The 14799-nt window shown below is 48.3% G+C and overlaps 1 protein-coding gene across 3 annotated transcripts in view; it reads right to left on the reverse strand.

Annotated features, from left to right (window-relative positions):
• The window catches only part of LOC139373844 (protein 4.1-like), a 111243-nt gene that overhangs the window by 27397 nt on the left and 69047 nt on the right, over nucleotides 1-14799 (reverse strand). For all 3 annotated transcript variants that reach the window (XM_071114923.1, XM_071114922.1, XM_071114921.1), the window contains 2 exons: nucleotides 13470-13517; nucleotides 5638-5817 (listed from right to left, as the gene is read on the reverse strand). In XM_071114923.1, coding sequence (XP_070971024.1) covers nucleotides 5638-5817; nucleotides 13470-13517 — 228 coding nt within the window. The remainder of the gene's footprint in view (nucleotides 1-5637; nucleotides 5818-13469; nucleotides 13518-14799) is intronic.

Genomic DNA, 14799 nt, shown 5'->3' on the forward strand with positions numbered 1-14799 from the left:
GGGAAGGGATGAGGACAGGGGAGGGAGTGGGTTAGGAGGGGAAGGGATGAGGACATGGCAGGGAGTGGGATAGGAGAGGAAGGGGAGGGACAGGGCAGGGAGTGGGTTAGGAAGGGAAAGGACAGGGGAGAGAGTGGGTTAGGAGGGGAAGGGATGAGGACAGGGGAGGGAGTGGGTTAGGAGGGGAAGGGATGAGGACAGGGGAGGGAGTGGGTTAGGAGGGGAAGGGATGAGGACATGGCAGGGAGTGGGTTAGGAGAGGAAGGGGAGGGACAAGGCAGGGAGTGGGTTAGGAGGGGAAGGGATGAGGACAGGGCAGGGAGTGGGTTAGGAGGGGAAGGGATGAGGACAGGGCAGGGAGTGGGTTAGGAGGGGAAGGGATGAGGGCAGGGAGTGAGTTAGGAGGGGAAGGGATGAGGACAGGGGAGGGAGTGGGTTAGGAGGGGAAGGGATGAGGACATGGCAGGGAGTGGGTTAGGAGGGGAAGGGATGAGGACAGGGCAGGGAGTGGGTTAGGAGGGGAAGGGACAGGGGAGGGAGTGGGATAGGAGGGGAAGGGATGAGGACAGGGCAGGGAGTGGGTTAGGAGGGGAAGGGATGAGGGCAGGGAGTGGGTTAGGAGGGGAAGGGACAGGGGAGGGAGTGGGTTAGGAGGGGAAGGGATGAGGACATGGCAGGGAGTGGGATAGGAGGGGAAGGGATGAGGACAGGGCAGGGAGTGGGTTAGGAGAGGAAGGGGAGGGACAAGGCAGGGAGTGGGTTAGGAGGGGAAGGGATGAGGACAGGGCAGGGAGTGGGTTAGGAGGGGAAGGGATGAGGACAGGGGAGGGAGTGGGTTAGGAGGGGAAGGGATGAGGACAGGGCAGGGAGTGGGTTAGGAGGGGAAGGGACAGGGGAGAGAGTGGGTTAGGAGGGGAAGGGATGAGGACAGGGGAGGGAGTGGGTTAGGAGGGGAAGGGATGAGGACAGGGGAGGGAGTGGGTTAGGAGGGGAAGGGATGAGGACATGGCAGGGAGTGGGATAGGAGGGACAGGGCAGGGAGTGGGTTAGGAAGGGAAAGGACAGGGGAGAGACTGGGTTAGGAGGGGAAGGGATGAGGACAGGGGAGGGAGTGGGACAGGAGGGGAAGGGATGAGGACAGGGCAGGGAGTGGGTTAGGAGAGGAAGGGGAGGGACAGGGCAGGGAGTTGGTTAGGAGGGGAAGGGACAGGGGAGAGAGTGGGTTAGGAGGGGAAGGGATGAGGACAGGGGAGGGAGTGGGATAGGAGGGGAAGGGATGAGGACAGGGCAGGGAGTGGGTTAGGAGGGGAAGGGATGAGGACAGGGCAGGGAGTGGGTTAGGAGAGGGAGGGGAGGGACAGGGCAGGGAGTGGGTTAGGAGGGGAAGGGACAGGGGAGGGAGTGGGTTAGGAGGGGAAGGGATGAGGACAGGGGAGGGAGTGAGATAGGAGGGGAAGGGATGAGGACAGGGCAGGGAGTGGGTTAGGAGGGGAAGGGACAGGGGAGGGAGTGGGTTAGGAGGGGAAGGGACAGGGGAGGGAGTGGGTTAGGAGGGGAGGGGACAGGGGAGGGAGTGGGTTAGGAGGGGAAGGGACAGGGGAGGGAGTGGGTTAGGAAGGGGAGGGACAGGGGGAAGGAGGGAGGTTGGGGAGTAGGTAAATGGTGGAATGTAAGGGCAGAGTTTTTTTTAAATCAAGTTCTCTCTGGAAGTACTCTCTGAACTCTGACATTAGTGAGTCGTGGGTTCCATCACTGAGCTTCAGCCTGACTCAGACCTCGGTTTCTGGGCAGTGAGAGTTAGGGTCCAGGGTGGCCGGACCAGGCTGGACCAACCTCCAGGGAAGCGGTGACAGCAGCAGCAGCATATTTGGGACTGGGGAGTTTTTATGGGGCTCTGCTCCTCCATGGCTGGGGTTAGATTTGATGGCTGGGGTTAGGTTGGATAAAGGCCTTCTCTGGCAGGTAAAATGCTAGCTAGTGCAAACCGTTTGTTTGGCAGTGCAACGTCTTGGATCATAACACCGTTAGGCGGAGAACCACCATAGAAACTGGCTTGGTGCAGGTTGGCTAGACCACAGTGTTCCCTCCTCCTCACTGCCATCCCACAGCCAGTCAGTCAGTCAGTCAATGAGCCTGTCTTAAAGAGATGAGCTTATCAAATACATTGAAGTCTATTGGCAATTGGGAGGCTCATATTTGGGATTTGTTGGTAATGTGTTCATGAAGATAGAAAAAGACATCTGAAATGTTTTACATACAATACCATGTCAGGTAAGACTGCTTGGTAAATCACCAGACTAGTGTATTATACTGCAATTGTATATGTATTTTTTTTGGTGATATTTTAGAAACATGATCATCTCCATTCATAGAAATTGTGCCATAGGCCTATCATTTAAAAATGCCTATACTCAATAGAGATTGAAAGTTACGATTATTATTATTATTTTAGTTTTTAAATGTTCTGAGGGAAGTGCTTAGTATTCTTCAGGTACGTAGGCAGGACATGAGAAGAGTCTGGAGCAGGCAGGATACCCAGGTAGCTGGAGGCAGCTTCAAGTCTGGGAGTAAAATTGTTTTTTCAGCCCCATGGCAGTAGAGGGGCGAGGGGAGGGGAGCGGTGATGCTTGGTTACCCAAGGCCTGAACACCTCTCTGGGTCTCCGGATCCTCCTCAGGAGAAGGGGGTGGAGGTAGAGGAGGAGGTGGTGGAAGATATGGAGGAGGAGGAGGAGGAGGAAGAGGGAGTGGATATGAATGTGGGGCAGGGCACGACTTTGAAAGGAGAGGTGGAGGAGGAAGACGAGGAGGAGGAGAGGATTGATAGACGACACAAGGGGGGGAGAGAGAGAGAGAGAACATAAAACATGAAACAACCAGTGAGGGAGAGATACAGGTCAGGGTGGAGGAGAGACAATGAAATGAAGAGGGGGAGGAGGAAGACGAGGAGGAGGAGGAGGTCAGTTCTTTGTTGTTGTTGTCGCTGTTTGTTTTTTGGTTGTTTGCGTGTTTCGTTTTTTGTTCTTCAGTCTCTCATCACTACGTCAGACATCATCATAATCATCATCATCACTGAGTCATGCAGCTTCACTACTATCGGGTCAAACCCAGCCATGCGATTTGATTGGCAGATCAAAGCAGGAAGACAAAAGCTGGCAGCAGCCAATCATGGAGCGGAGGCAGTGGTGAAGGGGGAGGATTTGGGAAAGGTTAGGGGGTGTGGTTTGGAAGGGGCATCTATAAAAGTAGGTTGTGACGGGGCCAGGGGTGGCAGAGCGCAGTCTTGCTAGTGTTCTCTTACTGCAGCCCAGATCAGCCCAGCCCAGCTCAGCTCAGCCCAGCCCAGCCCAGCTCAGCCCAGCCCAGCCCAGCCCAGCTCAGCCCCTGTACGGCCAGTAAGGACTGAATTAGAGTACCTTTACCTCTGATACGCCACCAACTACTCTGTATGCAGGTGATAGGGAGGCCGTCCTCACCTGCACACACACACACACACACACACACACACACACACACACACACACACACACACACACAAAAACACACACAATCTTCACACATACGAATATACACAGAGACTCCAAGAGCATGTACACTGAACACAGAGATACACAGACACAGAGAAACTGGTGAACACTTGATGAAGCTCTCTGAAGCATTCCGTCTGCCGACTATGAACCTGCGAACAGTATATCCTTAGGGAATTTAAAATAATCTATTCCTCTCTACCAAGTATGAGGAAATACATTTTAAAAATATACTTCTCTTTCAACTGAACACAGCACCCCTGTGATGCAGCTATTCCAGGTATTCTGCCAGTCTAGAAACTGGACATTGACTAACATGATTGAATCCTCTAGATTAGTGACTAGACATTGATTTGTGTCAAAAACAACAACTGAACGACATGAGAAAAGACAACAGTACCCCCTACTGGGACTAAAGACGAATGTGCAATCCAAAATTACAACTAGAAAAACAACAGAGCAAGAAAACGTGCTCAAAGAAAGTCAAAACACATCTTCAATTGAAGATGAAAGCACATAAACAAAACATTCATCTCTGTAAACTGGTGCTAATAAATGTAATAAGGGAGTCAAAAGTACCATCTTTCACTTCAAACATCACATTGTTGTCAGGAATCCTGGTGGTGCTATGAGTGGGCCTGTCTGTGTCTCTGAGTAACATGTTCTGTTATGGCTGTCTCTGTCCTGGTGGTGCTATGAGTGGGCCTGTCGGTGTCTCTGATTAACATGTCCTGTTATGGCTGTCTCTGTCCTGGTGGTGCTATGAGTGGGATTAATGTGGATAAAGGCCTGTCTGTGTCTCTGAGTAACATGTCCCGTTATGGCTGTCTCTGTCCTGGTGGTGCTATGAGTGGGATTAATGTGGATAAAGGCCTGTCTGTGTCTCTGAGTAACATGTCCTGTTATGGCTGTCTCTGTCCTGGTGGTGCTATGAGTGGGCCTGTCTGTGTCTCTGAGTAACATGTCCTGTTATGGCTGTCTCTGTCCTGGTGGTGCTATGAGTGGGCCTGTCTGTGTCTCTGAGTAACATGTCCTGTTATGGCTGTCTCTGTCCTGGTGGTGCTATGAGTGGGCCTGTCTGTGTCTCTGAGTAACATGTTCTGTTATGGCTGTCTCTGTCCTGGTGGTGCTATGAGTGGGATTAATGTGGATAAAGGCCTGTCTGTGTCTCTGAGTAACATGTCCTGTTATGGCTGTCTCTGTCCTGGTGGTGCTATGAGTGGGCCTGTCTGTGTCTCTGAGTAACATGTTCTGTTATGGCTGTCTCTGTCCTGGTGGTGCTATGAGTGGGATTAATGTGGATAAAGGCCTGTCTGTGTCTCTGAGTAACATGTTCTGTTATGGCTGTCTCTGTCCTGGTGGTGCTATGAGTGGGCCTGTCGGTGTCTCTGATTAACATGTCCTGTTATGGCTGTCTCTGTCCTGGTGGTGCTATGAGTTGGCCTGTCTGTGTCTCTGAGTAACATGTCCCGTTATGGCTGTCTCTGTCCTGGTGGTGCTATGAGTGGGCCTGTCTGTGTCTCTGAGTAACATGTTCTGTTATGGCTGTCTCTGTCCTGGTGATGCTATGAGTGGGCCTGTCTGTGTCTCTGAGTAACATGTCCCGTTATGGCTGTCTCTGTCCTGGTGGTGCTATGAGTGGGCCTGTCTGTGTCTCTGAGTAACATGTTCTGTTATGGCTGTCTCTGTCCTGGTGGTGCTATGAGTGGGATTAATGTGGATAAAGGCCTGTCTGTGTCTCTGAGTAACATGTTCTGTTATGGCTGTCTCTGTCCTGGTGATGCTATGAGTGGGCCTGTCTGTGTCTCTGAGTAACATGTCCCGTTATGGCTGTCTCTGTCCTGGTGGTGCTATGAGTGGGCCTGTCTGTGTCTCTGAGTAACATGTTCTGTTATGGCTGTCTCCGACTCTGTACCAAGACTGGTTGTTCTGTTGACTCCATAGAAATAGAATCTCTAGAAGGGGCTTAGAGCCCCGTAACCCTGGCAATTTTACTGGTCAACTCATGGATACACACATACACACACACACCAGTTCACCCATTATGACATCACTGACTTGAATGGGGAGGGGCCGTTCTATGCATTTCTGTTCTGTTGGTGTTGACTCACCCCGTCAGTGCCTGACTGCAGCTGTCCGTTGATGCTGGCCGTGCGGAAGGGTGAGTGGGTGGACAGGCGTTTGTCCCACTCGCTCTGCCGCGGCTCCGGAACAGACTCCATGAAGCTTCTCTTCAGCTCACTGATACTGGTATGGTGACGCATGATCTCTGTATGGGTCTTATCCAGGTCCTGTGAAGAGGGAAAGGGGTGGAAAGAGAGAGAGAGAGAGAGGGGAGGGGTAGAGAGAGAGAGAGGGGAGGGGTGGAGAGAGGGCGGGTAGAGAGAGATGGGGAGACAGGTGGAGAGAGATAGAAAGGGGAGGGGTAGAGAGAGAGAGAGAGAGAGAGAGAGAGAGAGGGGTGTAGAGAGAAAGAGGGCGGAGCGGGAGAGGTGGAGGGAGAGGGTGGAGGTGGAGAGAGAGGGGGATGGGGTAGAAAGAGAGAGAGGTGGAGAGGGGGGAATGGGGGAGAGAAATATGGAGGAGAAGAGGACCAGAGGCAAATAGAAAGTGAGATATAGAAAGAATATGGAGAGAGAGAAAGAAACAGAGCAGAGGGGAAGGGCATGATAGATAAGTAGAGACAGGGGGCAGAGGGGAAGGGCATGATAGATAAGTAGAGACAGGGGGCAGAGGGGAAGGACATGATAGATAAGTAGAGACAGGGGGCAGAGGGGAAGGGCATGATAGATACGTAGAGACAGGGGGCAGAGGGGAAGGGCATGATAGATAAGTAGAGACAGGGGGCAGAGGGGAAGGGCATGATAGATACGTAGAGACAGGGGGCAGAGGGGAAGGGCATGATAGATAAGTAGAGACAGGGGGCAGAGGGGAAGGGCATGATAGATACGTAGAGACAGGGGGCAGAGGGGAAGGGCATGATAGATAAGTAGAGGCAGGGGGCAGAGGGGAAGGGCATGATAGATACGTAGAGACAGGGGGCAGAGGGGAAGGGCATCATAGATAAGTAGAGACAGGGGGCAGAGGGGAAGGGCATGATAGATACGTAGAGACAGGGGGCAGAGGGGAAGGGCATGATAGATACGTAGAGACAGGGGGCAGAGGGGAAGGGCATGATAGATACGTAGAGACAGGGGGCAGAGGGGAAGGGCATGATAGATACGTAGAGACAGGGGGCAGAGGGGAAGGGCATGATAGATACGTAGAGACAGGGGGCAGAGGGGAAGGGCATGATAGATACGTAGAGACAGGGGGCAGAGGGGAAGGGCATGATAGATACGTAGAGACAGGGGGCAGAGGGGAAGGGCATGATAGATAAGTAGAGACAGGGGGCAGAGGGGAAGGGCATGATAGATAAGTAGAGACAGGGGGCAGAGGGGAAGGGCATGATAGATAAAGTAGAGACAGGGGGCAGAGGGGAAGGGCATGATAGATACGTAGAGACAGGGGGCAGAGGGGAAGGGCATGATAGATACGTAGAGACAGGGGGCAGAGGGGAAGGGCATGATAGATAAGTAGAGACAGGGGGCAGAGGGGAAGGGCATGATAGATACGTAGAGACAGGGGGCAGAGGGGAAGGGCATGATCGATACGTAGAGACAGGGGGCAGAGGGGAAGGGCATGATAGATACGTAGAGACAGGGGGCAGAGGGGAAGGGCATGATAGATACGTAGAGACAGGGGGCAGAGGGGAAGGGCATGATAGATACGTAGAGACAGGGGGCAGAGGGGAAGGGCATGATAGATAAGTAGAGACAGGGGGCAGAGGGGAAGGGCATGATAGATAAGTAGAGACAGGGGGCAGAGGGGAAGGGCATGATAGATACGTAGAGACAGGGGGCAGAGGGGAAGGGCATGATAGATAAGTAGAGACAGGGGGCAGAGGGGAAGGGCATGATAGATACGTAGAGACAGGGGGCAGAGGGGAAGGGCATGATAGATACGTAGAGACAGGGGGCAGAGGGGAAGAGCATGATAGATACGTAGAGACAGGGGGCAGAGGGGAAGGGCATGATAGATACGTAGAGACAGGGGGCAGAGGGGAAGGGCATGATAGATACGTAGAGACAGGGGGCAGAGGGGAAGGGCATGATAGATACGTAGAGACAGGGGGCAGAGGGGAAGGGCATGATAGATAAAGTAGAGACAGGGGGCAGAGGGGAAGGGCATGATAGATACGTAGAGACAGGGGGCAGAGGGGAAGGGCATGATAGATAAGTAGAGACAGGGGGCAGAGGGGAAGGGCATGATATATAAAGTAGAGACAGGGGGCAGAGGGGAAGGGCATGATAGATAAAGTAGAGACATGGGGCAAAGGGGAAGGGCATGATAGATAAGTAGAGACAGGGGGCAGAGGGGAAGGGCATGATATATAAAGTAGAGACAGGGGGCAGAGGGGAAAGGCATGATAGATAAGTAGAGACAGGGGGCAGAGGGGAAGGGCATGATAGATAAGTAGAGACAGGGGGCAGAGGGGAAGGGCATGATAGATAAGTAGAGACAGGGGGCAGAGGGGAAGGGCATGATAGATAAGTAGAGACAGGGGGCAGAGGGGAAGGGCATGATATATAAAGTAGAGACAGGGGGCAGAGGGGAAAGGCATGATAGATAAGTAGAGACAGGGGGCAGAGGGGAAGGGCATGATAGATAAGTAGAGACAGGGGGCAGAGGGGAAGGGCATGATAGATAAGTAGAGACAGGGGGCAGAGGGGAAGGGCATGATAGATAAGTAGAGACAGGGGGCAGAGGGGAAGGGCATGATAGATAAGTAGAGACAGGGGGCAGAGGGGAAGGGCATGATAGATAAGTAGAGACAGGGGGCAGAGGGGAAGGGCATGATAGATAAGTAGAGACAGGGGGCAGAGGGGAAGGGCATGATAGATAAGTAGAGACAGGGGGCAGAGGGGAAGGGCATGATAGATAAGTAGAGACAGGGGGCAGAGGGGAAGGGCATGATATATAAAGTAGAGACATGGGGCAAAGGGGAAGGGCATGATAGATAAGTAGAGACAGGGGGCAGAGGGGAAGGGCATGATAGATACGTAGAGACAGGGGGCAGAGGGGAAGGGCATGATAGATAAGTAGAGACAGGGGGCAGAGGGGAAGGGCATGATAGATAAGTAGAGACAGGGGGCAGAGGGGAAGGGCATGATATATAAAGTAGAGACAGGGGGCAGAGGGGAAGGGCATGATATATAAAGTAGAGCCGGGAGGCAGAGGGGAAGGGCATGATAGATAAGTAGAGACAGGGGCAGAGGGGAAGGGCATGATAGATAAGTAGAGACAGGGGGCAGAGGGGAAGGACATGATAGATAAGTAGAGACAGAGGGCAGAGGGGAAGGGCATGATATATAAAGTAGAGACAGATGGCAGAGGGGAAGGGCATGATATATAAAGTAGAGACAGGGGGCAGAGGGGAAGGGCATGATAGATAAAGTAGAGACGGGGGATAGTTTAAGGAGAAGGCAGAAAGAGACAGCAAGGAAGGGCAAAGCCCCCAGATTGGAAGGGAGAAAGTATGTCATTATTTGGGGGAAATGACAAATGTACAAGTTCAACAGAATGCAACGTGATTGATGATTTGCTTATCATATCAAACTAAATGCAGTTGGAAGTTGGAACAGGCCTGCCCCCCTCAGAGGACAAACAACAGGACAACAACATGACAACAACAGGCTATAACAGGTCTTAGTCCATCCAGACCACATGATGTCCTATAGACAAACAACATGACAACAACAGGCTATAACAGGTCTTAGTCCATCCAGACCACATGATGTCCTATAGACAAACAACATGACAACAACAGGCTATAACAGGTCTTAGTCCATCCAGACCACATGATATCCTATAGACAAACAACAGGTCTCTGTCCAGTATCCGTGCCTTTCCATATTTATGGTGCAGGAGGAGTCATTGTGATTTTGAAGCAATCGTCCATTACCAATCTACCACATGCTGGGGATCGTGATCGCAGAGATAATATTCAACCCACTAGACTAGAGTCTCCTGGCTAATGACTGTTCAGAAACCACGTCTGTTCTGAACAGAAACCACATCTGTTCTGAACAGAAACGTCGTCCCAAATGGCACCCTGTTCCTTATGTAGAACACTACTTTAGACCAGGGTACATAGGCCCGGGTCTAAAGAAGTGCACTATATAGGGAATAGCATGCCATTTGGGACGCAGAAGAGATTAGAGGGGAGTTCTGAGAGTTAAACTATGGGGAGAACATTGAAGTGTCTTGCTTCCCAACAGAGCATCTGTGTGGGTCTCTGCTACCTAATGAAATGGTCACATGGTCCCTGAAGCCTAAATCTTTGATCTGTCTAACTAAACCCCTGCTCTTCATAACTAACAGCTGTTGGTTTTGGCAGCTAGCGCTACAGAGATCCTACTGTTACCCGGTTTTCCACAATCCCAAAACAGAGTGGGATTATAGTCTGGGCTGCAATGGAATAGTATAGTACATCTATAGTACATCTATAGTACATCTACAGTACATCTATAGTACATCTATAGTACATCACAGTACATCTACAGTACATCTACAGTACATCTATAGTACATCTACAGTACATCTACAGTACATCTATAGTACATCTACAGTACATCTATAGTACATCTACAGTACATCTATAGTACATCTATAGTACATCACAGTACATCTACAGTACATCTACAGTACATCACAGTACATCTACAGTACATCTACAGTACATCTACAGTACATCTATAGTACATCTATTGTACATCTACAGTACATCTATAGTACATCTACAGTACATCTATAGTACATCTACAGTACATCTATAGTACATCTACAGTACATCTACAGTACATCTATAGTACATCTACAGTACATCTATAGTACATCACAGTACATCTACAGTACATCTACAGTACATCTACAGTACATCTATAGTACATCTACAGTACATCTACAGTACATCACAGTACATCTATAGTACATCTATAGTACATCTACAGTACATCACAGTACATCTACAGTACATCTACAGTACATCACAGAACATCTATAGCACATCTATAGTACATCTACAGTACATCTATAGTACATCTACAGTACATCTATAGTACATCTACAGTACATCACAGAACATCTACAGTACATCTACAGTACATCTACAGTACATCTATAGTACATCACAGTACATCTACAGTACATCTACAGTATGTGTACAGTACATCTACAGTACATCTACAGTACATCTACAGTACATCTATAGTACATCTATAGTACATCTACAGTACATCTATAGTACATCACAGTACATCTATAGTACATCTATAGTACATCTACAGTACATTTACAGTACATCACATAACATCTATAGTACATCTACAGTACATCTATAGTACATCTACAGTACATCTACAGTACATCTACAGTATGTGTACAGTACATCTACAGTACATCTACAGTACATTTACAGTACATCTATAGTACATCTACAGTACATCTACAGTACATCACAGTACATCACAGTACATCTATAGTACATCTATAGTACATCTATAGTACATCACAGTACATCACAGTACATCTATAGTACATCACAGTACATCACAGTACATTTATAGTACATCTACAGTACATCTACAGTACATTTACAGTACATCAATAGTACATCTACAGTACATCTACAGTACATCACAGTACATCTACAGTATGTGTATAGTACAGTATAGAGCCGTCTGTGCCAAATGGAGAGAGAGCTGGATTTACCATTTAACCGTAGCTGACCATGTGACCATTTCACTGGTGGTAGATTGGTATGCTAGCTGACCATGTGACCATTTCACTGGTGGTAGAATGGTATGCTAGGTGACCATGTGACCATTTCACTGGTGGTAGAATGGTATGCTAGCTGACCATGTGACCATTTCACTGGTGGTAGAATGGTATGCTAGCTGACCATGTGACCATGGTAGTATGGTATGCTAATGTAAGGAAGGGATGAGTGTGAGTAAGAGTCCTCTTATGGACACAACCTGGGAGTTCACACAATCACAGAAGATGCGCACACACACACACACACACACACACACACACACACACACACACACACACACACACACACACACACACACACACACACACACACACACACACACACACACACACACACACACACACACACACACACACACACAAACACACAAACACACAAACACACACACACACACACACACACACACAGGCTCTCCCAGCAATATGCCTGAGGATACTTAGTCCTGAGCCAGCCAACAATTATTATTACGATGAATCAAAGATGCAGAATTAGAACCAGCACGTCAAAGACACGGGTTTGTCCCAAATGGCACCCTATTCTATATATAGTGCACTATTTTTGACCAGAGGCCTATGGGTCGAAAGTCGTGTACTGTGTAGGGAATAGGGTGCCATTATGGGACACAGCCAAGATCAAAAGTCAACAGAGGTGAGGGTCAGAGAGAGTCACATGGCTATGCTTAGATACAGGAACAGCATCATGAGTGAGGAACAGCATCCCTACATAGTGTGCTTCTCTTGACCAGGGCCCTCAGGTCTCTGGTTAAAAGTCGTGAACTATGTAAGGAATAGGGTGCCCATTGGGACGCTCCCTGAGAGAGGTACAGTACACTCTTAGAAAAAAGGGTTCCAAAAGGGTTCTTCAACTGTCTCCATAGGAGAACCCTGTACTTCACTGTACTTGTGCATGTGACATTGAACATTTTTTGGTTCAAGGAAGAAACCTCCACAGAGGGTTCTACATGGAACCGAAAAGGGTTCTGTCTGAAACCAAAAGGGTTCTACCTGAAACCAAAAGGGTTCTACCTGGAACCAAAAGGGTTCTATCTGAAACCAAAAGGGTTCTATCTGAAACCAAAAGGGTTCTACCTGAAACCAAAAGGGTTCTGCATGGAACCAAAAGGGTTCTGCATGGAACCAAAAGGGTTCTGCATGGAACCAAAAGGGTTCTGCATGGAACCAAAAGGGTTCTGCCTGGAACCAAAAGGGTTCTACCTGGAACCAAAAGGGTTCTACCTGGAACCAAAAGGGTTCTATCTGGAACCAAAAGGGTTCTACCTGGAACCAAAAGGGTTCTACCTGGAACCAAAAGGATTCTGCATGGAACCAAAAGGGTTCTGCGTGGAACCAAAACGAGTTATTCAAAGGCTTTTCCTATGGGGACAGCCGAAAGAATCCGTTTTACGTTCTAGGGAACACCTTTCTTTTCTAAGAGTGTCCAGTACAGTGAAGCTTATGTTAGTTCCAGGTCTCACAATGAGAAAGACAACAGAGGTTGGCATCATTAACCTGTTAATCACATCACTGAGATGAAAATATATGACTGGGAAAGTTTATCAAAGCTGTGTTCATGTTTCTGGAAATTGGCCTCTGTCACCAACGCAGGCTGGAGAAGTGGTACAAGAATGGCCTTAATTCAACCAACATCATTCCTATAGGAAACACTTTCCTCCTTTAGGAAGATACTTTTGGTCGTTACAACAATCCTACAGTTGGACGACTATTGTCGAAGACAATACCGTTTGGAAAAAGCATCCAAAAGTCATTATCGACTAAAAAAGTGCCACAACAAAACATAAGTTTGACAAGCAGGCTGAAATCAAAGGGCATGCTGGGTATACGGTGTCCACTAACATTATTTTTAGATGTATTTTCTTCAGTCTCAAAGGTCAAACTGGTGCACCTCTTTCAAACCCGATGCCTATTGCTTTTAAATAATAATAATACTGGACTACGACAGCGATAGAGAAAACACTCCCAAGCATATACCAAAACAAATGTGGACAAGAAACCCAATGAAAAATGTTGGGATGAAACACAGCATCAATGTAAAGTGAGTACTTGCATTAGAAGGAAACAGGAAAAGAGTGCATGCCAAGCCATTAGGGTTCAGCTGAAAACAGGGTGGGTGTAGAAATGAAAGAGAGAATAGAAGAGAGGAGAGGAGTCAAGACAAAAAGAAAAACAGAAAATGGGGCAAGTCAAAACACTACTCCCATGCAGAGGGAGAGAGGGGAGGGAGAGAGAGAGAGGGGAGGGAGAGAGAGAGAGAGCATGCTGCAAACAGACAGTCAAAGAACAAATAGAACATATTCTAGAGTGTGATACAAACCTCCAACATTATATTGCTATGCCTGATATAAATAGTTTGACCCTCAAGTTTCTTAGCTCTTTTCTGTGAAAAACGAAGAAAACAAAAAAAGAGAACAAAGTCGGTCTCAGGAAGATGTGGAATTGAAATCCTTAATATATTATATATATTTTTAAATTTTATTCTGTACTTTTACTGTTTGACTTGCAAGCGATTACATCCGGTATGTGTGCATTCATCCCTGATGGTGGGAGAAGTGGCGAGGGACCAGATGATACTATGGGAAGTGTGGTGAAGCGGAGTGCAGGGTGTGTGCAGAGGTTCAGTGGAGACTGTGAACACCATAAGTTACCAAAAATCTGGTGGGTTTCTTGATTTAAGGACCAAATGTTGACACATAAATCCACCATATACATACATACATACCCGGGGCTGTTTAACAGTAAGCAATGCATTATCATTGTGCATTATCAGTGTTTTTCTGCATTACCTAAAGCACCATTCACTGACTTTTTTTTTGAGTGATTCTTCTTCTTAGTATTCTGTGTTTTCTTATTATTTTGGTCAGGCCAGGGTGTGACATGGGTTTATTATGTGGTGTGTTTTGTCTTGGGGTTTTTCGTACGTATTGGGATTGTGGCTTAGTGGGGTTTTCTAGCTAAGTCTATGGCTGTCTGAATTGGTTTTCAATCAGAGGCAGGTGTTTATCGTTGTCTCTGATTGGGAACCATATTTAGGCAGCCATATTCTTTGAGCGTTTCGTGGGTGATTGTTCCTGTCTCAGTGTTTGTTTGCACCAGATAAGGCTGTTTAGGTTTTCACGTTACGTTTATTGTTTTATATTGTTCGTGTTTATCTTTTATTAAACATGAATCGTAATAACCACGCTGCATTTTGGTCCGCCTCTCCTTCGACAGAAGAAAACCGTAACATGAGGGCCTTCCTCATTATACTGTCTAGAGCGCAAGTGTAACGGATGTGAAACGGTGCGCGCTAAATAGCGTTGCAATCGGTGACGTCACTTGCTCTGAGACCTTGAAGTAGTTGTTCTGTTACATTGGTTCCGTGACCCGGATCACTGGTT

This window comes from Oncorhynchus clarkii, chromosome 18 (genome assembly GCF_045791955.1).
Source record: "Oncorhynchus clarkii lewisi isolate Uvic-CL-2024 chromosome 18, UVic_Ocla_1.0, whole genome shotgun sequence".
NCBI lineage: Eukaryota > Metazoa > Chordata > Actinopteri > Salmoniformes > Salmonidae > Oncorhynchus > Oncorhynchus clarkii.